The sequence below is a fragment of the Galeopterus variegatus genome, unplaced genomic scaffold, assembly GCF_000696425.1.
Source record: "Galeopterus variegatus unplaced genomic scaffold, G_variegatus-3.0.2 Scaffold1567, whole genome shotgun sequence".
Classification (NCBI taxonomy): domain Eukaryota; kingdom Metazoa; phylum Chordata; class Mammalia; order Dermoptera; family Cynocephalidae; genus Galeopterus; species Galeopterus variegatus.
In genome coordinates, this window is record NW_007727678.1 from 1 (window position 1) to 22736 (window position 22736).

A 22736-nucleotide genomic window follows, 5' to 3' on the forward strand; every position below is an offset into this window, starting at 1 on the left:
TCCTATACAGCCCCGTAGTGCGGTGAAAATGGTTAATGTCCAGGTTGTAAGAGCGTACCATTAGTTTTCGGTATTTCTGATTTTTTGACGTTTTGGCTGATCCTGAAGGAACTGCCCTTCCTGGGGTTAACCAGCTCATAGAGATAGCAAAGACTCACCTTTCAAATGAAGACCAGCCACCCCACAGCCCAAATTCCAACCAACCTTTACTGGGCTCTCATACCCTGGGCTACTGTCTGCCTGCCCCAGTTACCCCAGGGCCAATACCAGACAATTAGGGACAGCCCCTGTGCCCCAGAGCCTGCCAAAATTATTCAAACTAGCCAACCCTAAGCCTGTTTTCCCTGCCTCTACGGAACCCACAACAAATGCTCTTTCCCGCATTTCCCCCGCCCTCTGCCTCCTGACCGACCCGGTTCTTCCCCGCGTGGCCCTGTGTGGTGCCGCGTGGCATGGATCCTGTGTTTAGGGAACTGTGAGTATAAACCTCTTTCATGACAGTCGTTTCCATGTCCGCGTGCTCACTACCTGATTGAAACAAATCCTGGCATAGACATCCACTTTGGTAATTTCAGTGTTTTACAGGTGGAGACTCTGAGGCTCAGGGCATGGGGATTCTCCTCGAGCCAGGAGGAGGCAGGAGTGGGGTTCAGGCTCCACAGCTCGCACCCCAGCCTGCTCTGCTCTCATCTGTGCATGGGGGAGAGCAGCCCTTGCCTGCTGGGGGGGCTAGAAACAATGCATGCAGCGCGCTAGTTGCAGTGCCTGGCACAGGGAACGCTCAGTGCAGGGCAGCAGAGCTCGACTTCTGCAGGCATGGCCATGCAGTGTGTTCCTGGAACTCAGGCCTGGCCATTGGCTCAGAAAACTGACACCAGAGCTCTTTAGCGTGTTCAGGTGACACACAGAATTCCCTTTCTCCTTGCGTAGCTGGCCCATGTCCTCCGTGTGTGCTTGGATGTTTCTGTGCTGAGCTGCACTGAGACCCCTAGCTGGCTTGCAGCTGACTGGAGGGGCTCGCTCCATTCCAGTGTTATTTTAGACACTGCACCAAACCAAGACGTCTGCTGATGTGAATCTCCCAGACATCGGCAAGTGTTTAAACACAGAACTGTCAAAGACATACTAAAAATGCAATCAGAGATCGTTCCGTCGCCTCTTTATTCCGTCCCCCTCTGCTGTGTTCTGCGAGATGGGAATGGGTGGAAAAAGCCATAAGTGGGCATTTGCCTGATTGTCACTGCATTTAGAGAACACTAAAACTCCACCGAGCTCAATATGCCGCTTGGGGAACGGCATAGATGGTGGAGAAGCTTGCACATATCTTGTTGAATTTAACAGATTATGCAGTTTGGAGGCAGCACTTTCTGTTAAATGGGATGGGTAAGTGTTAGCGATAAAGAATTGTAACCTTTTGCAGAGAGATTAATCTCAGAAGCACAACTAGCAGAATTCTATTCAGGTTCCTCTTTGAGCCCTGCACGTCATCTGCACTTGCTGCCATATGGGATCTATACGTGGATGCACGTCTATTTGGTTATATGTGGCAAATGAGAAGTTAAAATAATAGGGCCATCCTCTAGTGCTCTGCTGATTGATACTTAATGGTCTCTCCACCACCAAGTAGTCCACGGCTAGCGAATGCCGGGATCTCAAATAATCTGGCTGAGAAGAAGGAAGCATTTCTGGAAGATTGCCTGAGCGTTATTATGCAGAATACCAATGCGGAACATTGTCCACCGGTTCTGAAAAGCAAGGGGACGCAGGGCTGGTTTGTTTCCACATCAAGGACCTGGTGCTTTTGTTGGAGGTTGGGAGAGCAGCTCCAGGCCCACCCAGCAAGGCCCAGCTGGTACGTCTCCAGCTGCAGGATTTCACCTGTGCCGTGAGTCCCTGCTCCACTCTTCCTGAATGTCCTCACATCCTTCCAGTTCCCCCAGATCATCCCCCATCAGGCACATCCTACCCGGGGCTGGTGTGGCCCTCGTTAAGGCATCCCCGAGGCAGGAGGCCAGGGTTCAAGTTCCAGCTCTCCACTGTGCTGCTGTGTAACCTCAGGCAAGTCCCTTTCCTTCTCTGAGCTTCAGTCTGTCCAATGAGTGGCATGGTTGGAGGCTCTGCAGGCCTCCTGACTGTGTCTTGTTCATCACTGTGTCCCTGGCAGAGACTCGCTCAGGGTCTGGAACATGCTCCTGCTCAATCGGTGCTTATGGAGAGCTGACCAGGGCCGGGGGCTTTTACAACAGGGTCTGGCTTCAGGGAAGAAGATGTGCTTCCTGCTTGATGGGATTTGGGTTAGGCTGACTGTATCCTTAGCTTCCATTGAGTTGGTGAGGGGAGCGAGTGAGGACAGGCCTTTGAAGCCATCTGTCCCTTCTCTGAGCCTTACCATCTCTGAGCCTTACCAATCCAGCACGGCCCCCAGACACCCGAGCTGCCCCACCGTGCCCGGCCTGGGGTGCTCGCTCTTCATACAGTGGTCTTTCTTCCAGCTTCCCTGTGTCGTAGCCATCCTTGGTCCACAGGGTGACAGTGTTCTGGTCTCCAAGGTTGATGCTGCCTAAACTCTTTTCATGCCTGCCTGGAGAACACCTCCTCTCCCGGGGTTCAGGTGCTTCCAGCGCCTCATCAGGGCAGCTGCTGCCATCTGGGCACCAAGGAGGTTCCCCTGTGTGTCAGCCCTTGTCTGCTGCAGGGAAGGGCAGACGGAACGGCATGAATTTCCTCTGTGTGCACCATTGGCGGAGGAGTTTGTGTTCATCTTGTCTCCCCACCCTAAGCCCTGTGAATCTATCAGTCGCTTGAGGTCCCCAAAACACTCCCCTCATTCAATGCCCAGATGGAAGGTAGAGATGATGCTTAGCAAGGAAACCTCCAGTGACTGGTCGCTGGGCATTTATCCAGTCAGGTGGGTGAGAGCTGCAGGATGATGTGGGCACTGGAAGACCAATGCAGCCGTGGCTGCAGCCACAGACATGGCAGCCCTGTAGCAGAGGAGGGGCTTCTCCACTCCATGCGAGGACCAGGGCGCTTCACTCCGCTCTGGCTGTGCCAGAGCTTTAGTTCTGTCCCCTCATACCCACCTGTAAGAGCAGGTCCAATTGGAGATGATTCAGAGATGGACAGTCAAGATTGTGGGTGAGGGACGTGGATCTGAAACACATGCCCTGCCAGGGACAGTTGAAGGAAACAGTTGGGGGAAAAGGAGGGATCCAGGGACACAGAGGCCAGTTGGTACAAAGGAGACAGTCAGGGCTTTCTCGGGGTGGACTGACTGATAAATGCATCTGTACGTCCATTGAGAGGCAGGGTCGCATGATGGTTCAGAGGGCACCTCAGGGTGCCGCTGCAGGGTCTATCAAATGTCCGTTGCTCTCTGTAAATGCTGGTCGTTTTGTTACCGATTCGTGTAACTTAGGCAACCCCTCTGAGCCTCGGTTCTCCCAGACGTAAAGCAGGGATAGTAGCACTTAAGTGTCAGTGGAGGTCACGTGCAGGTGGCGAGTTGCCAAGTCCACGTGCCCATCCAGACAGATGTGCTTGTGCCTGGGTATTTGGCTCAGAGGGACATGGTGCTGGATGGTTCCTGTGTCCACAAATGAGCATACCTCCTGCCTCCAGGGCATGGGGCACCCACCATGTTGGAGAGAACAGACAGTACTTGAGGGGTCACCCCAGTAAGCTGTGGCCCCTGCCTTGCTGCCTGGTGTATGTTCAGAGCTGTTCCTTGTCCCCCACCACCCCTCCCTGGGAGGGAAGATGTCTCAGTTACGCTCCTCTGTCAAGGTGGGAGGGACAGGGGAGAGCTGACAGCTTCCCACACACCCCCAATCTCTGGTAGTTGGGAGCTACAGAAATAAATGAAACTGTGCAGTCAGAGTAATTTGCTAATTTGCTTAAGTAACACCCCCAGTCAGAGACATGACACAAATACAGTAGTGCGGGCTCTGGCCCCCAGCTTGGGCGGCACCCGGAGTAGGATGGATGCCTCCAGGCGCATCCGAGCCTGCAGATATTTGGCGACCCTCCGCCCGCCCCCCACCGCAGCATTTTTGGGGAAGGGCTCGATGCCGGCTCCCACGCCGACTCTGTGGTCTGGTGGCCTTGAGGGAGTCAGAGTCGCTGGCCCTTGGGTGTGGGGGCAGCTGGACCAGCACCAACGTCGCCTCCTCCTCCCCTGCTGTGGGCCTGGGCAGGTTTCTTGGCCTCTGGGCTTCTTTCCTCAGCTGCAAAGCAGAGATACTGGAACCCACTCCGGAAGGTTCTCTGGGAAATCAAGATCTCAGCCCTCCATCCAGGGTGGCCTGTCCGACCACGGGGTCCAGGAAATGGCAGTCTTTCCTGCTCTGTCCTCCAGCACTCTCCTGCGGCTGCTGGGCCCACGCAGCAGCCGGAGCACCGCTGTAGAGGGTTTCTCTGTGCTGTGTCGTGCTGTGGTGCTCTTCGTGTCTTTGTTTGTCAGACTTCTGCTGGGGCCTGCTGGGGACAGAGATGGGTGAAGCAAACACACCTACTCCTGTGTTCCTGGAACTCGCCTGCGAGAGTAACAAGCACACCACTCAGCACCCCTGGGCCCGGGTGGGCTGTGATGAAAAACAGGAGGATGGGGGAGGTGGGGAGGGGCTTGGAGAGCTCATCCCCATGGCCCGAGTGGAAGTCCCCCAGCCAGAAGCCAGGTCTGTTCCCTTCATGTCTCCAGGGACCACAGCAAGGGCCAGAAACCCAAATACCTACCGGGAGTGGGCAGTACCTTAAATCGAGTGAAGTGGCCCAAGTGTGAGTAGTAGGGACAGGTGGTGACTGGGGCAAACTGGACGTTTTCATTCGGTGCAAGGGGGAACAGACACTCAACATTTTGTGACTGGGCCAGGATTGCCAGATGTTAAATTTTATTTATTTATTTATTTTTTAGAAAACAGAATGACGTTTTATTGAGATTCTCTTGAAATTTTAATGTTTGCAACAAATTCAAATTAAAAAAAAGTTGTGCCAAATAAAATGTCTGTAGGCGGGTCTGCCCCACAGGTCTCTAGTTTGCAAACTCTTGCCCAGGGAAGCTGACTAAACATATTTTTAACATCAAAAGTTTTTGTTCATTTCCTTTCAATATCTTCTGTAATACCAGAACAGATTTGCAAGGTAGGCATTATAATTCCCATTTTACAGGTGAGGAAGCAGAGGCACAGGGAGGCTAAGTCATGCAGCTGGTTAGTAGCACAGCTGGGTCTGGGACCTAGGCTGCCAGAGCCAAAACCCAGGGTCTGCCATGTCCTCATGGCCTCCAGGAGTTGATAAACACCCAAGAAGAGAGAACACTGTTTTCTCAAACCTTCAAAGAAGTCTGGAGTGGCTGGTGAGCCAGCGATGAGTAGATTGTGGTTTTCTGTCTGTGTTGCAGAAAACTCTCTTGCCTCTGGGCTCCCCTCCCCACTGCCCTGGCCCATCCTTCATGGCCAGACTGTGAATTGGGTGGTTGTTCAGTAGCCATTTGTCATGGCCATAGGGCATGTGGCTGGTCAGATATGCAGGTCCCAACTGGGGGGTGGGGGGCATGGAGAAGTTTATAACTGGGTTCTGGACTCCTGTGTTTCATTGCAATTAGGATATAGTGTTGTAGTTGCAGCACATGGCATATTATTGTATTACACAGCCATAAACCTCATCCTGGCCTTCCCCGGAGCTTACATGAGGGCTAGGGAAGCAAGGTTCTTCCTAGAACGCTTACTGGGAGCCGAGCCTGATCGAACGTCTTCCGAATCTGATCCCGTATTGTGAGCATTGGTTTCCAGTAAGACCAACAATCCTCAGAATTTGGAGCAGAGGCATTTCTGGAATTTGATTCCTGTCGGGAAGCTCACATGGTGGGAGAGGTCGAATTTCGTGTCATGGTCAAGGACGGTCAAGGGTGGAAAAGGCTCTCCCCTTACTGGGGAGAGATACACTGCAGCACCCAGGCCACTGACTGTTGCCCCAGGACGATGAGTGAAGGGAGTCTTGGGGAACGGGCTTGGTCGGGCCTGTAGTGCCAGAGAACGTCCTTAGCCTCTGGGAAGGGTCAGTCACCAGCACACCCACCTTGATCAGAGGGGAAACTGAGGCTCAGAGAGGTTAAGTGACTTGCCCAGGTGGGAGGTGACAGAGCCTGGATTTGAACTCAGGTCAGCTGGCTCCAAAGCTGGGCACTTTGCCTTGTGTGTGACTTTGTGGAGGCCATGGTCACCCAGGAATGCAGAGGATGCACTGTGAGGTGTGGCTCTCCGTTAGTTCAGGCAGCCGTTCACGAGAGCGCTTCCCTCTCTGCCTGCCCCGGAGCTTGGGGGACCCCCTGCAGGATTCCTGCTCCTCTATAGGGGGAGGCAAGAGGTGTGGCCATGGCTCTCTGAATGGGGCTCTGTGTCCTGGCCTTGGTGAGGGCTCCTTCCTGGGCTCTCCCTGAGCAGGCGGAAAGTTCTGGAGTCACATGGTGTGGCTCAGCATCCGGCTCTGACACCTCCTGGCCATCTGTCCTACAGCTTGTCATAGCCCAGCTTCCAGAGCCTCAGTTTCCACATCCACAGGATGGGGATGATGCCAGAGCCTGGTTCAGTGCCTGGTACCTCATAGGGGCTCGCATGTGCACACCCCAGGAACCCTCAGGATGACCCTAATGAGTCATTTGTGCTGAAGGACTCAGGGCAAGAGAAAGTGACTTTCTTGCTGAAACAGATGCATTCACAGAGTTTAGTGTCTCTGTTACCCGCTCCTTCAAGAACCAAAGCTTGTCATTTAGATGTTTCATGAAATGGCCACAGTTGCTTCTTTGTGAAATGGTCATGGAATGTCACCATCTCCCCAAGCCCCCGTGCTGGCTGCCACTTTCGCACATTGCTTGCCTGACCCACCAGGGCACTCCCCATCAGGAGAAAGACTTATTAGCTCCTGAGTTCACTTTCAACATTTCATTTTCTATGCAAATCTGGGCCTACAGTTACCCTGCTGGCTCTCTCCAGCCCGTGGGAGCCCAGTAGCTGAGGCTGGTGGGAGGTGGGGAGCCAGGGGCCCGAGCCTGGGGTTACGCTGGCTCATGGATGGGCTGGAGGACAGGGGTGGGTGATGTTTGCTGAGGCCGAGGGGCTGTGGTAGCCTTGGACTTGCATAGGGCCAGCTTGGTGGGTGGGGCCCAGCCAGGTGCCTCTCCAGAACTGAGCCAGGGCTGGATCACCGGGAGGCAGCACATCCTACTTAGGGCATCTGCAAAGCATGGCCCCGAGAGAGAAAGGAGAGGCACGCCCTGGGAGAACTGCCCAGGATTTGCACATGACAAAGCTGGAGTGACAGTACTGCAAGTTCAATGTATGGTTTACATGGACATTTTTGTTTTGATTCCATTGAGACTTTGTTTTGACTTTGAATTCCATGGCAGTGGGGGTGGTCACTGTGATTTTTCCTGAGTGTAGGGGACTCCAAAAGTTTGAACTGGATTCTGCAAGGAGCTTGCACTTTCTTTTGGAATGTGGAGGCTGAAAAGTCCAAGACATCCAGGTGTGGGGGAAGGGGGACTGGGACTGGCCATGAGGCTGGTGACAGCCAGGTCTGGGGGTCCAGGGCAGGGTCTTCTTCCAGTGGAAAAGTAACCCAGACAGAAGAAACGGAGGCAGAGAAGTCCCAAGGATGAGACTGGGCACCCTGCCGCTCAGAGGCAGGGGAGGAGCCTGCCCAGCCCCCGCACTGGTCTCAGGGGCCGCAGGCGGTGATTGGGCAGCTGCCTCCTCCGGATTAGGAGGCCGGCAGCAGGGGTACCCCTAATCAGGGATTCTGGTGGCTTCTGCCTGCTCCCCTCCCACTGTGCTGTGGCTTCCAGAGGGGCCAACAGTGGTGGCCATGTGTCTGTGTCCATTCTGTAGGCAGTCTGCCCTACGAGTACAAAATTGTGATCGCCGGCAACCATGAGCTGACATTTGACCAGGAGTTCATGGCGGACCTCATCAAGCAGGACTTTTACTACTTCCCATCGGTGTCGAAGCTGAAGCCGGAGAACTACGAGAACGTGCAGTCGCTGCTCACCAACTGCATCTACCTGCAGGATTCAGAGGTCACCGTGCGGGGCTTCAGGATCTACGGCTCCCCATGGTGAGTGGGCTCCTGGCCGCTGGTGAGACTGGAGCTGAGGCTGAGTGCCAGAGGGACTGGGGGGTGGGAGAAGCAGCAGAGAGCTCCGGATCGTGAGGGTAGGGACTGGATCTCACCCCCCTCACTCTCTGTGGATCCTCTGTCTCCCCACATCTAACTGGAGAGCAGCAACATCAGCTGTACTCTGTGATCTCATGTGCGGGTAAGCACTATTATGATCTCCATTTTACAGGTGAAGAAACCGAGGCACAGAGAGGGCGAGGACCTTGCCAAAGGTCACACAGCTAGCAAGGGACAGAGCTGGGATTAAACCCAAGCAGTTGGTTCCAGAACCCCTGCTTTCAGCCATTGTTCTATAGTGGTAGGAGTCTTTCTTTATTGCCTGTCTTCCTCCCCACACAAAAAAGGTGCATAGGTGGGTGGTGGTGATGACCCATCAGCCTGACTGAGGAAAGGCAGTCGGAATTTTCATGGATGGCCAAAAGCCTGATTTACTGTATAGGGACCACAGCTGTTTAAAAAACAAATATATGTCAAGCCTTATTTTCTGTTGGGGACACAGAGTGATCAGGTCTCAATTGAGTTCACTTGTCTGGGTGGGGATCAAGGTGAGAATTGGTTGTGACTATTCTGTGTGATGATCAGTGTGTCCATGGGAGCAATGGTGATAGTGATTTGTGATGGTGGTGATGATGGTGGTTCTAATGGTGAAGATAGTGATGATGATGTTGGTGATAATTGATAATGGTGATGATGGTGATGGTGATGGTGGTGATGATGTTGATGGTGGTGGTGGTAATAGTGGTGATGATGGTAATGGTGGTGGTAATGGTGACGGTGATGATAGTGATGATGGTAGTGATGATGATGTTAAAGATAGTGGTGATTGTGATGATGGTTGTGATGGTGGTATTGAGAGTGATGATGGTGAAGGCGATGATGGTGATGGTGATGATGATGGTGGTGGTGATGATGGTGATGGTGATGATGGTGATGGTGGTGATGATGGTGATGGTGGTGATGGTGATGATGATGGTGGTGATGGTGATGGTGGTGGTGGTGATGATGGTGATGGTGATGATGGTGGTGATGGTGATGATGATGATGGTGATGATGGTGATGGTGGTGGTGGTGATGATGGTGATGGTGGTGATGGTGGTGGTGATGGTGATGGTGGTGATGGTGATGATGATGATGGTGATGGTGGTGATGATGATTATGGTGATGATGATGATGATGATGATGATGATGGTGATGATGATGGTGATGGTGATGATGATGATGATGATGATGGTGATGGTGATGATGATGGTGATGGTGGTGATGGTGATGATGATGGTGGTGATGATGGTGATGGTGGTGGTGGTGATGGTGATGGTGGTGATGGTGATGATGATGGTGGTGGTGATGGTGATGATGATGATGGTGGTGGTGATGATGATGGTGGTGATGGTGATGATGATGGTGATGGTGATGATGATGATGATGGTGATGGTGATGATGATGGTGATGGTGGTGATGGTGATGGTGATGATGGTGGTGGTGGTGATGATGATGGTGGTGATGGTGATGATGATGATGATGGTGATGATGATGATGGTGGTGATGGTGATGATGATGGTGGTGATGGTGATGATGATGATGGTGATGATGGTGATGATGATGGTGGTGGTGATGGTGATGATGATGATGGTGGTGGTGGTGATGATGAATAAGGCAATGGGAATGATGATGATGGCAGCAAATTGTTTCTGAGCAATTACAGTAAGCTAGGCCCTGGGCTAAAAGCTCCAAAACATTATCTCTAATCCTTACTCAGCCCTATAAGGACTGATTTATTATCCCCATTCTATAGGTGGACAGACTGATTAGCCTTTAGAGGCCAAGCTGGCAGTAGCCATGGGGTGCCAAATGCTGGCAGGGTGAAGTGAGTACCATACACAGAACAGAGAGACCATATATGCTTGAAAGTGTGGCTTGATCCTGGAAGGCTCCCTGGAGGAGTCAGCTGCAGGCTGACTTAGGACCTGGTGCTATCTTGCCATGGCCTCCTCATTGAGCAGGGGAAGGAGGGGAGGTGCTGGGATTTCCTGTCTTTCCTGAGAGCAGGAGGTGCCTGCTGTCATCTCCTGGTCATCACGACGTACTGGGTCTCGACGAACCCTCCCTGTAGTCTGTGAGGTCCCGTACAAGGACCTTTAGGAAACACAAGGATGTGATGAGCTCACCTCCAGGTGAGCCAGGTGTGTTGGAAAGGCTGGAGCACTAGGTGCAGGTGGGGAAAGGGGGAGGCGGAGGCCTTCAAGTACCAGGGAATCTGGACTGGATTGCTTTGCCTGATGATTTTCGCCACCTCCCCAAACCAAATTTTTTTTTAAAGTTGTATTTTGTAGAGGTTAAGAGCATGGCTTTGGAACCAAACTGTTTGGGCTCAAATCTTGGCCTCACCTTTTACCAGTCGTGTGGTCCTAGGTGAGTCACTTAAACTCTCTTTGCCTGTTTCCTCCTCTGCAAAATGGGAGTGACAGAGAACCTGCTCCAGAGGGTGGCTGTAAGGGTGTACTGAGGGTTCAGCTGAGCCTGGTGCCTGTGGTGACACACTGTCCATAATGGAAATGTCATTCTTGTTACCTGCCGCAGAGCCAGTGTGTGGAATATAGAATGGGAGGGGCAAGGATGACAGGCGTCACTCAGGCTCCCACCCGCTTCCCCCCAGAGCAGCTCTGTGCACCCCACACTTGGCTGTGAAGAACCCTTTGGGCTCATGGGTGAACTGAGGGCAGGGGTTGGCCTAGCCCCACGGAGGCCACATCCTGTCACTGCTGTGGCAGCGAGCCTGAGTCCTGGGTGAGGCTGGCCGTCGGTCTTACTGTTGTCCAACTGCTCCGAGCCCGAGCCACCAGTGGTTATGCTTTTGGCTTCTGTGGCTTGCAGCATGCGCAGTTCTGGACTCTAGTTCCTGGCTGCTTCCAGGGCCTGAGTACAAGCAGCACTTTTCTCCTGACCCCCTTTGGCTGGGTGCACATGCACAGCCTGCTAGGCCCAGCACCAGCTGTGGGAGCAGGAGGGGCTGCAGGACAGAGAAGAGGCCTGAGCCCAGGTGATGGGCTGCGGGGCTGTGCAACCCTGCTTTGAGAAGGCCTTGGTGAGATCCAGGACAGCTCCCTGTTGGAGGGCTTATTTGAATTGGGGCCAAAGAGGTGTGGGGTTGTCACAGGCAGAGGAGGCCAGGAAGGCCCTGTTATGTGCCAGGCACATGCCAGACTCTTCTTAGGCCTGATGTCACTTAACGGCCCTTACACCAAGGGCTAAATGGTGCCTCCTCTCCATTCCATGATGTGGGCTGGGAGCTGGCATTCCATGGAGCTCCCCCTGGTTCCTTTTAGGCTCCATCTGGGGCTGGGAGCAGGTGCTGGGAGATGAGACCTGGGCTCATTTGCTCAGCAAGTTTCACAGTCTCCAACTGGGATGAGCTAGTTGCTTGCATCTGCTTCTGTGCCATGGAATTAATCTGGAGTGGTTCTGGCAGCCACCTTCCCGTCTAGGACTGTGTGCTGCAGAAACTGGGTCCCTGCTACCATGACCCACAGCATGGGTTGCTCAAATGGGGCACCACCATTTTTTAACTGTGTGACTTTGGGCAGGTGACTTAGCCTCTCTGGCCCCTCGTATAGTGGGGAAATGATAGTACCTGCCTTACAGAGGGGTGGTGAGATATGCGTGGGCCCATCCAGATGAAGGCTTGGCCCAGAGGAAGGCCCTGGAAGTGGGTTGCGGTTATTATTACTGGGTGCTCCTGGGGCAGAGGCTGGGAAGCGGGTAGCATTATTCTAGCCCCAAGACAGGGCTGGGCCTACAATTATCCCATTTTACAGAAGGGCAAGTAGAGGCCCAGGTGGGGATGCAGCTTGCCCAGGGCCACAGTGAGTGACTGTCCAGGCTCCTGGTCCTGGCTCTTCCTGCTCCAGGGTGGATCCATTTCCGTGTCCTTTGCTAGACACCTGCTTTGTGCTAGGCCTGGATACTCAGGATAACCTTTGGACACACAGGCCTTACTGGCCCTGGGAGGACATTGAGGCCTGGAGAGCAACATGACGTCCTGTGACCTCCTGAATGAATTTGTTTATTCGTTCATCAATTGAGTACCAGGTGCTCATCACCTGGGGACGTGGTATGAACAGACAGATGGCTGCTGCCTTCAAGGGGTTTACAATCTTGTGGGAGACAGCCAGTCAACAGCCAATTCCTTGATTCACTAAGAGCTGTGAAGGGGAGGCCTTGAGAGCTGGGATGCCGAAGGCTTCCCCTGGGGACAGCCGGAGGCTGAAGAGCTGCAGGCAGCTAAGGAGGCTGGGCAAAGAGGTGGGGCAGTGGAGGGAACAGTCTGGCAGCGGCCAGGAGGCTTGAGTAGGCGTGGCGCATTCTGGGGACTGCAGGTCTGTGTGTGGCTTTCAGGGCCCAGGTGGGTTACGGTAAGAGAGCAGAGGCCAGGTAGCCAGACCAGGCTTGGTGCAACCAAGACCTGGATCCCTGGGTCCTTGGCTGTCACCCTCAGCCTCCCCCATCATGCAGCTGGGAACGAGGACTTTGTAGAGTGGCTTCTTTCTGGGTCCCCCAGGAGGAAGGAGTGCTTGAGGACCCACTGCCCACTCTGAGAGAGGTGGCGTGGCCCGGCAGCCTCCCTGTGGCCCCCTTTAGGAGGGCTTTATGGATCCCGCCCCGCTCTGTGGGGTGGTGGTGCGGATCCTCCAAACTTGAGGGCTGAAGAGGAAATCCTCTCCTTGGAAGCCACGTGGCCGTTGGAAATCCCAGTGTCCCAGCTTGTACCTGTGGGTTACAGGTGGCCTCCCTTCTCTGTCCTCTGGGTCTTGGGTGGCACCAGAAACTGTTTTCATGTCCTCGCCAGCATTCCTGGCATGGTGAGCGGGCCCTGTGGCTCAGGAGTTGGGTCCCAACCCCACCACTGAGCTGCTGTGGGACCCTGGACAAGTCATGTAGCCTCCCTTAGCAGTGGGTTTCTGGCCAATAAGTGGGAAAGTGACATGAGATGATCAGTGTGGGGAGGCAGGCACCTCCCCACTAGGGTCTTCTTGGTAGAGAGAGGCCCTCAGTTGCTGGTGTCCCCGGATGATGCCAGAAGCCACACAAGTGGCTCTCAGCAGAATGGTGAGGGAGGTTAGGTGATGGCCGAGGTCCCAGGGATCCAGGTCCTGGTTGCAGTGAGCCTGATCTGGCTGCCTGGCCTCTGCTCTCTTACCTTGACCCACCTGGGCCCCCAGAAGCCACGTTAATCAGCCCTTAAAAAGGTATTCATGGCTGAAGATCCTCCCGGCCTTGCTGCTGATTCTGCCTGGTGTTGCGTGGGGTGCGTGGGGTTGTGTTCCCCTCTCCAGCTATCTGTCGAGGTCTGGGCTGGGTGTGCTCAGCTCCCTCAGTGTTGGCTGCCTGGGCATGTGGTGGCTCATTAGGAGCATGTGGGTGGCAAAGCTGATTGTGATCATTATTAAATTCAGATGTTCAGGATTTTCCTTTTTGTTGTCCCCTGCCCTTCACATATTGGCTAACACATGGAATACAGATGTTCTCTCCAGCATTAGACACGTGGTCACTCCAGTAGGCAAGGGTCAGGAATCAAATAAACCCCAGCCACAAGTGGCCCAATATGACAGTGGCTAGGATATGTGCCAAGGATGCCCAGGCTGAGGGCAGACCTGATCTGTGTGGCCCTAGAAGGCAGAGCAGGGACACAGACAGAAGTGACAGGAGACAAGTTCTCATACTGTGGGAAGACTCTCCCATAGTTAGGAGCCCAGAGGAGAGGTGAGGTGGCCTTTCAAGTAGTGAACTGCTTGTCACCAGGGGCATGCAAGCAGAGGTCTGCCGTGGTGGACCCAGTGTCCTCTCAGCCCCACCCTCGTGAGGGGACCACAGTTCCTCTCACTGCAGCTGATGACACCCCATAAGCAGAGGGAGGCATGGGCGCTCTCCCAGGAGATGTCCTTTTGATGCTGGACATGGGAGGGCAGCAGCGGACTCTCCAAGCCAGCTTGAAGGGGACCCAAAAAGCAAACTCCTGCAATCAACTTTTCTTCTAGGCCTTGCCACCAAGAGATGCCCCGCTTGAGAGATTGACGGGTCAGGTGTGCTGGTTCCACTTCTTGTTAGGCCACACGCTCTGAGGCCATTGTGTGCCTGGCTCTTCACAGGTCTCTCGAGACCCCGGGGTGCATCAGGCTCAGCTCTGCTATACAGGAGCTCAGGTTGGGGTGGGGCCGTGCCTGTGGGCAGCCCGTGCCCCCTGAGCAGCCCGGCCCCGCGTGCAATGCCTGTTTGCACGTCCCACTCAGTCCTTGAGGGGCCCTGTGACTGACACCATCACCCCCCCATGCTGAGGGTTTGGTGAGAGCCAGAGGGAGAATCACCTTTTAATATGAGTGTGTCCCATGCAATATTTAGGACATACTTATACTAAAAATTATTTGTTGCTTATCTGAATCCAAATTTAACTGAGCATATGCATTTCATCTGACAGCCTTGATCCTGAGGGCTTGGTTCTGTCTGGTTTTTCTTTTATTTAAACAATTTTTTAAAATTAGACTTTTTTAGAGCAGTTCTAGGTTCACAGCAAAATTGAATGGAAGGTACAGAGATTTTTCATGTACCCCCTGCATCTGCCTGGTTTTTTAATTTTATAAGAATGGACACATATGGTATGGGTTGTATTGTGTCTACTTTCTACGCTTCATGTTATATTTTTAAGACTCTCCCATGTTGTCACATGCACTTGTAATTGGCTCTTCTCTCATTTCCCTGTAAGACTGAGTTGTGTAAATATGTCCCAGTTCCTTTATCCATTCTGCCCAAGTCCAGTCACCACTGCTTTGGGACTGTGATTGATAAGATTGTGATGAACGTTCCTGTGCGTGTCTCAGTGCTCAGAGATGTATACTCCTGGGTGTGTGTGCACTACACACACGCACACACACACACGCAGCCCAGGTTGTAGGAGAACTGCTAAACTGCTTTTCAAGGGGGTTATGCCAGTTTATTTCTCCTGCCAGAAGCATCTTCCCTGACATCCTTGCCAACACTGAGCATGGAAGGACTTTCAAATCTACACGTGCTAGTAGCGCGGCTGGTGGCTCCGTGTGGCTTTTGTTTGCATCCCCCGATGACCAGTGAGGCTGAGAACCTTTTCACGTGTCTGTTGGCCACTTGGATTTCCTCTTTTGTGAAGTGCTCAAGTCTTTTGCCCATTATTAAACATGACTGTGTCATCTGTCTTTCTTACCGGTTTGTGGAGATTCTTTATGTCTTCTGAATGTGAGGGTGAGCCCTTTGTCAGCTGCCATGTTACAGATTGCTTTTCCTCATCTGTGATCTGCTTTTCCCCTCTCTTAGCAGAGCTTCCAGATCAACGGAAGTTCTAATTCTGCTGTAGTCAAATGTCTTAGTGTTTTTCTTTGTGGTGAGTGCATTTTGTGTCCTGTTGAAGAAATCTCTCTCCTAAAGTCATGAAGATTTACTTCTATATCATCTTCCAGAAACGTTGTTGTTTTGCCCTTTATGTCTGGGTGTTGGATCCTCTGGGAATGACTGTGTTGATGGTGTGAGGTAGGGATCCCACCATAGGTTTTTCCATGTGAACACCTGCTTGGCCCGGCACCACGTATAGAAAGTTGGTCCTCCTCGCTGCACTGCCTGCCAGCTTGTCCTGCCCAGGGGGTCTGTACCTGGGCTCTCTTTCCCACTCTATCAGTCAGTTCAGTGCAGGACCACATTGTCTTAGTTACTCTAGCAATCGATTTCTTTAATATCTCTTCTTCCTACTAGAACATTTGAGGCCCCACAAGGGAAGGAGTCTGAATCTCTTTTCTGTGGCTCTAACTCCAATGCCTAGTACAGTGTCTAGCTCCTCATAACACATGTTTGTTGAATGGATGGGTGGATGGATGCATAGATGGCAGGTCGTGGGGCTTCAGTTAAAATCCAGGCCTGGCCTGTTGTTCCTGTGTCTGAATCTCTCCTCCAGCTCCTGGCCCGCTGGTTCCTTCTCCTCCTTTGTGCTGGTCTCTCTAAAGTAAGGCCTGACTCTGCTCCCTCCTGCCTTACCACACTGCCTGTCACCCCCAGGCTGAAGACCAGATGCCCCTTTCCCTGTCCCCTGGATCCAGGGCCCTGCCCTCCCCAGCACAGGCTCTATCACNGTGGCGTGGCCCGGCAGCCTCCCTGTGGCCCCCTTTAGGAGGGCTTTATGGATCCCGCCCCGCTCTGTGGGGTGGTGGTGCGGATCCTCCAAACTTGAGGGCTGAAGAGGAAATCCTCTCCTTGGAAGCCACGTGGCCGTTGGAAATCCCAGTGTCCCAGCTTGTACCTGTGGGTTACAGGTGGCCTCCCTTCTCTGTCCTCTGGGTCTTGGGTGGCACCAGAAACTGTTTTCATGTCCTCGCCAGCATTCCTGGCATGGTGAGCGGGCCCTGTGGCTCAGGAGTTGGGTCCCAACCCCGCCACTGAGCTGCTGTGGGACCCTGGACAAGTCATGTAGCCTCCCTTAGCCCCTCGCCAGCATTCCTGGCATGGTGAGCGGGCCCTGTGGCTCAGGAGTTGGGTCCCAACCCCACCACTGAGCTGCTGTGGGACCCTGGACAAGTCATGTAGCCTCCCTTAGCCGTGGGTTTCTGGCCAATAAGTGGGAAAGTGACATGAGATGATCAGTGTGGGGAGGCAGGCACCTCCCCACTAGGGTCTTCTTGGTAGAGAGAGGCCCTCAGTTGCTGGTGTCCCCGGATGATGCCAGAAGCCACACAAGTGGCTCTCAGCAGAATGGTGAGGGAGGTTAGGTGATGGCCGAGGTCCCAGGGATCCAGGTCCTGGTTGCAGTGAGCCTGATCTGGCTGCCTGGCCTCTGCTCTCTTACCTTGACCCACCTGGGCCCCCAGAAGCCACGTTAATCAGCCCTTAAAAAGGTATTCATGGCTGAAGATCCTCCCGGCCTTGCTGCTGATTCTGCCTGGTGTTGCGTGGGGTGCGTGGGGTTGTGTTCCCCTCTCCAGCTATCTGTCGAGGTCTGGGCTGGGTGTGCTCAGCTCCCTCAGTGTTGGCTGCCTGGGCATGTGGTGGCTCATTAGGAGCATGTGGGTGGCAAAGCTGATTGTGATCATTATTAAATTCAGATGTTCAGGATTTTCCTTTTTGTTGTCCCCTGCCCTTCACATATTGGCTAACACATGGAATACAGATGTTCTCTCCAGCATTAGACACGTGGTCACTCCAGTAGGCAAGGGTCAGGAATCAAATAAACCCCAGCCACAAGTGGCCCAATATGACAGTGGCTAGGATATGTGCCAAGGATGCCCAGGCTGAGGGCAGACCTGATCTGTGTGGCCCTAGAAGGCAGAGCAGGGACACAGACAGAAGTGACAGGAGACAAGTTCTCATACTGTGGGAAGACTCTCCCATAGTTAGGAGCCCAGAGGAGAGGTGAGGTGGCCTTTCAAGTAGTGAACTGCTTGTCACCAGGGGCATGCAAGCAGAGGTCTGCCGTGGTGGACCCAGTGTCCTCTCAGCCCCACCCTCGTGAGGGGACCACAGTTCCTCTCACTGCAGCTGATGACACCCCATAAGCAGAGGGAGGCATGGGCGCTCTCCCAGGAGATGTCCTTTTGATGCTGGACATGGGAGGGCAGCAGCGGACTCTCCAAGCCAGCTTGAAGGGGACCCAAAAAGCAAACTCCTGCAATCAACTTTTCTTCTAGGCCTTGCCACCAAGAGATGCCCCGCTTGAGAGATTGACGGGTCAGGTGTGCTGGTTCCACTTCTTGTTAGGCCACACGCTCTGAGGCCATTGTGTGCCTGGCTCTTCACAGGTCTCTCGAGACCCCGGGGTGCATCAGGCTCAGCTCTGCTATACAGGAGCTCAGGTTGGGGTGGGGCCGTGCCTGTGGGCAGCCCGTGCCCCCTGAGCAGCCCGGCCCCGCGTGCAATGCCTGTTTGCACGTCCCACTCAGTCCTTGAGGGGCCCTGTGACTGACACCATCACCCCCCCATGCTGAGGGTTTGGTGAGAGCCAGAGGGAGAATCACCTTTTAATATGAGTGTGTCCCATGCAATATTTAGGACATACTTATACTAAAAATTATTTGTTGCTTATCTGAATCCAAATTTAACTGAGCATATGCATTTCATCTGACAGCCTTGATCCTGAGGGCTTGGTTCTGTCTGGTTTTTCTTTTATTTAAACAATTTTTTAAAATTAGACTTTTTTAGAGCAGTTCTAGGTTCACAGCAAAATTGAATGGAAGGTACAGAGATTTTTCATGTACCCCCTGCATCTGCCTGGTTTTTTAATTTTATAAGAATGGACACATATGGTATGGGTTGTATTGTGTCTACTTTCTACGCTTCATGTTATATTTTTAAGACTCTCCCATGTTGTCACATGCACTTGTAATTGGCTCTTCTCTCATTTCCCTGTAAGACTGAGTTGTGTAAATATGTCCCAGTTCCTTTATCCATTCTGCCCAAGTCCAGTCACCACTGCTTTGGGACTGTGATTGATAAGATTGTGATGAACGTTCCTGTGCGTGTCTCAGTGCTCAGAGATGTATACTCCTGGGTGTGTGTGCACTCAAGTCCAGTCACCACTGCTTTGGGACTGTGATTGATAAGATTGTGATGAACGTTCCTGTGCATGTCTCAGTGCTCAGAGATGTATACTCCTGGGTGTGTGTGCACTACACACACACGCACACACACACACGCAGCCCAGGTTGTAGGAGAACTGCTAAACTGCTTTTCAAGGGGGTTATGCCAGTTTATTTCTCCTGCCAGAAGCATCTTCCCTGACATCCTTGCCAACACTGAGCATGGAAGGACTTTCAAATCTACACGTGCTAGTAGCGCGGCTGGTGGCTCCGTGTGGCTTTTGTTTGCATCCCCCGATGACCAGTGAGGCTGAGAACCTTTTCACGTGTCTGTTGGCCACTTGGATTTCCTCTTTTGTGAAGTGCTCAAGTCTTTTGCCCATTATTAAACATGACTGTGTCATCTGTCTTTCTTACCGGTTTGTGGAGATTCTTTATGTCTTCTGAATGTGAGGGTGAGCCCTTTGTCAGCTGCCATGTTACAGATTGCTTTTCCTCATCTGTGATCTGCTTTTCCCCTCTCTTAGCAGAGCTTCCAGATCAACGGAAGTTCTAATTCTGCTGTAGTCAAATGTCTTAGTGTTTTTCTTTGTGGTGAGTGCATTTTGTGTCCTGTTGAAGAAATCTCTCTCCTAAAGTCATGAAGATTTACTTCTATATCATCTTCCAGAAACGTTGTTGTTTTGCCCTTTATGTCTGGGTGTTGGATCCTCTGGGAATGACTGTGTTGATGGTGTGAGGTAGGGATCCCACCATAGGTTTTTCCATGTGAACACCTGCTTGGCCCGGCACCACGTATAGAAAGTTGGTCCTCCTCGCTGCACTGCCTGCCAGCTTGTCCTGCCCAGGGGGTCTGTACCTGGGCTCTCTTTCCCACTCTATCAGTCAGTTCAGTGCAGGACCACATTGTCTTAGTTACTCTAGCAATCGATTTCTTTAATATCTCTTCTTCCTACTAGAACATTTGAGGCCCCACAAGGGAAGGAGTCTGAATCTCTTTTCTGTGGCTCTAACTCCAATGCCTAGTACAGTGTCTAGCTCCTCATAACACATGTTTGTTGAATGGATGGGTGGATGGATGCATAGATGGCAGGTCGTGGGGCTTCAGTTAAAATCCAGGCCTGGCCTGTTGTTCCTGTGTCTGAATCTCTCCTCCAGCTCCTGGCCCGCTGGTTCCTTCTCCTCCTTTGTGCTGGTCTCTCTAAAGTAAGGCCTGACTCTGCTCCCTCCTGCCTTACCACACTGCCTGTCACCCCCAGGCTGAAGACCAGATGCCCCTTTCCCTGTCCCCTGGATCCAGGGCCCTGCCCTCCCCAGCACAGGCTCTATCACATCTGCCTTCCGATTAGGCAAGGAAGGGACGGAAGTCTCACCGGGGCTGCGTGTTTGTGCGGCCACTCTCCCAGGGCACCGTGACATGCCAGGGCTCAGAGAAGCCGGTGTGGTCCCCTCAGGTGCAGACTCGGCTTTGGGCCTTCATGGAGAGCAGCTCAGAGGAAGGGGGCAGGAACCAACTGCAGGAGACCGGGAAGAACTCAGCTGTTACAAAATCCTAAGTGTTAAAAAAAATTCTGTATACATACCGTATTCATTTATGGGTTTTGGATGCATTTTTTGTTCTCATTTAACTGAAAACGGCCTTGATTTAAAAAAAAAAAGGAGTGAGGGAGAGAGTGAAATTGGCACGGAGCTAGTCCATCTGGTCTAATTACTTCTGGTATTTTGAAAGAAGGAATTTAAACCTGCTGAGACATTAAACTTTGAGAAGTGGCTGCCGGCCCCGTTGCTGGGCGTCTGGGCTCGGATCCTGATTCTCAGTGTGGAGGTTTGGCCGCCTCTGGCAGGACTGACTGGACCCCAGGGCAGAGCAGGGTGTTGGGGATGCCCTGCGCCTCTCTCGGAGCCGGGAGCCTCAGGGATCAGCCTCTTCCAATCGCCAGGGGCTGTGCAGGGCCGGACTGGAGCATACATCCTGGTGTGTGGCTTAGAGCTGTGTGACCACGGTCAGAGTCTTAGCTTTCTGTGAAATGGCAATGGGGTAGTTCCCTTGTGGCATGTCCTTAGTGTTCAGGGAGGTCATGGGTGTGACTTGTATGGCACACAGTGGGCATTCACATGCCTGCTGCTTACTGTCCATGACTGGCAAGGTGGCGGTGGGGCGATCACGGTGGTTCATACACAGCCAGGAGCTGTCCCAGGGAGGCGTGGGTGGGGCAGGTGGCCCTGGCATGGGCTGGGGGTGGGCTCTAGTTCTGGCCTTCCACGTCCTTCCCTTCCCTTTGTGCCCTTCCTGGGCCTGTTGGGTGGGGAGGGGCAGGAGCCCAGTAGCTCGGGGACTTTAAGTCTGTGCCCCACAGCAGCTCGGGGACTACTTGTTCATGTGATGGTGGCAATAGTAGGTGTCCTCTGCCTCTGTCCCGGGTTACTGCCACCCCCACGGGGCTCCCAGGCCCTCTGTCCTTCCTCCTGGTTCTGCCCGGGGACTGGGAGTGTCTGGGACTCTGTACCAAGCACCTGACCGAGAATCCTTTGCTCTTTCTCTTCAGAAATGTTTTGAATCTTTTTCTGTCCAGGAATTTTCTCCGAGGTGTTTGGGGGTTGTAATTGTGGATTGCATGCTCATGCCCAGTCAGGTTCTATCTGGGGGGGTCCTGGGCGGCCGGCGTGTGGGATAGTGGGTTTTGGGGTGGCCCCACAGGGAGAATGGCGTCTGCCTCACAGTGTGGGTGCGCCCGGCAGGGGCCACTTCATGTGAAATTCTTGTTGGGGCTTCCAGGACCACGCAGGATCACCGGCTAGAGGTCTGGGAGTCTGGGGTCTTGCTCTCTCTGGCTAGGACCCTGCCCCCTGTAGTCAGCAGGGGCCTTTTCTGGTCCACTCTTTTCTGGAGCTCTCAGGGGCCCAGCTTCAAGGAGGACGAGCCGCAGGTCCAGCTCCCTCCCTTTCCCGGCCGAGGCCTCCTCTCTTGTTGCCCCATGGCCATGAAGACCCAAAGGCCCCATTCCAGAGGCTGGCAGTCCCCGCACATGTAAAGTGGTGTTTGTTACATGCCATCTCGCACCTCGCGTTTCTGGGTGGTTTTGGCATGAGGCTGTGGCCTTCCCCAGCTTGTTCAGGCAAAGACTTTCCCTGCCCTTTAACACCTGACCCAAGATCTCAGCCCTAGGAAGAGGCAGTGGTGGGGGCCAGTCCAAGGCGCGTAGACGGGTCACTCCTGCAGCAGTTGGCCTTGACCTCCTGGGGCTGCAGCTTCCCGGCCTCCCTGGCACCCGCCCCTCCTGCAGCCCCTGTTGGGCTGCGAACCCAGAAAGGGCTGGGCTTTGGGCTCCTGGGTTCCTGTTCCTTCTGTGATGGATTCTTCCTGAGCCTGGGTCCTGGATCTGTAAAAGAGGACTCATGTTCTGCCCTCAAGGGACGCTGGGAGGGTGACATGAGGTAAGGAACCTGAAGCCATTGGTCTGGGACACCACAGGAGCCTAATTAGCATTGCTCTTCCCTTCCCCTGTCTTGAGCCCAGACGAAGCTGGGAATTGCTTATCCGTTCAGGGGTGGCCATAAGCTGGTTGTCTAGGACAGACTGTGAACCCTGCCCAGATCTTGGGGCCTCCTCAGGGAAATGGGGTGTCCTGCAATGGCAACATGGGGGGCTTGGGAGCCTGCTGGCACCTGCCCGAGGGGCTAGCAGTGTCCACGTGAGTGGTCCCGCAGTTGCCATTTCCCCTCTTTCCTCCACTGGGTTCTTAGAATTCTGAGCCTGACACGCTGCATTGGGGAACAGATCCCAAGGGACAGCAAGAAATTCCTCAGTCTCTGCCCCTTGCTGTGCTGCCCCTGCACACGTGCGTGCACATGCGTGCACTCACACACACTCAGACATACACACCCATACACATCCACACAGTCACACACACACACATACACACATTCATACTCTCACACAGTCACACATTCACACAGTGCACACACGCATGCATTCTCACACAT

At 53.4% G+C, this 22736-nt stretch overlaps 1 protein-coding gene across 1 annotated transcript in view; it reads left to right on the top strand.

Moving 5' to 3' along the window:
- The first annotated feature begins 7883 nt into the window (after positions 1–7883).
- The window catches only part of LOC103594479 (metallophosphoesterase domain-containing protein 1), a 36318-nt gene continuing 21465 nt past the window's right edge, over positions 7884–22736 (top strand). Inside the window, exon 1 of the mRNA XM_008577700.1 lies at positions 7884–8109. Within this exon, the coding sequence (XP_008575922.1) occupies positions 7952–8109 (158 nt within the window). The 5' untranslated portion in view covers positions 7884–7951. The remainder of the gene's footprint in view (positions 8110–22736) is intronic.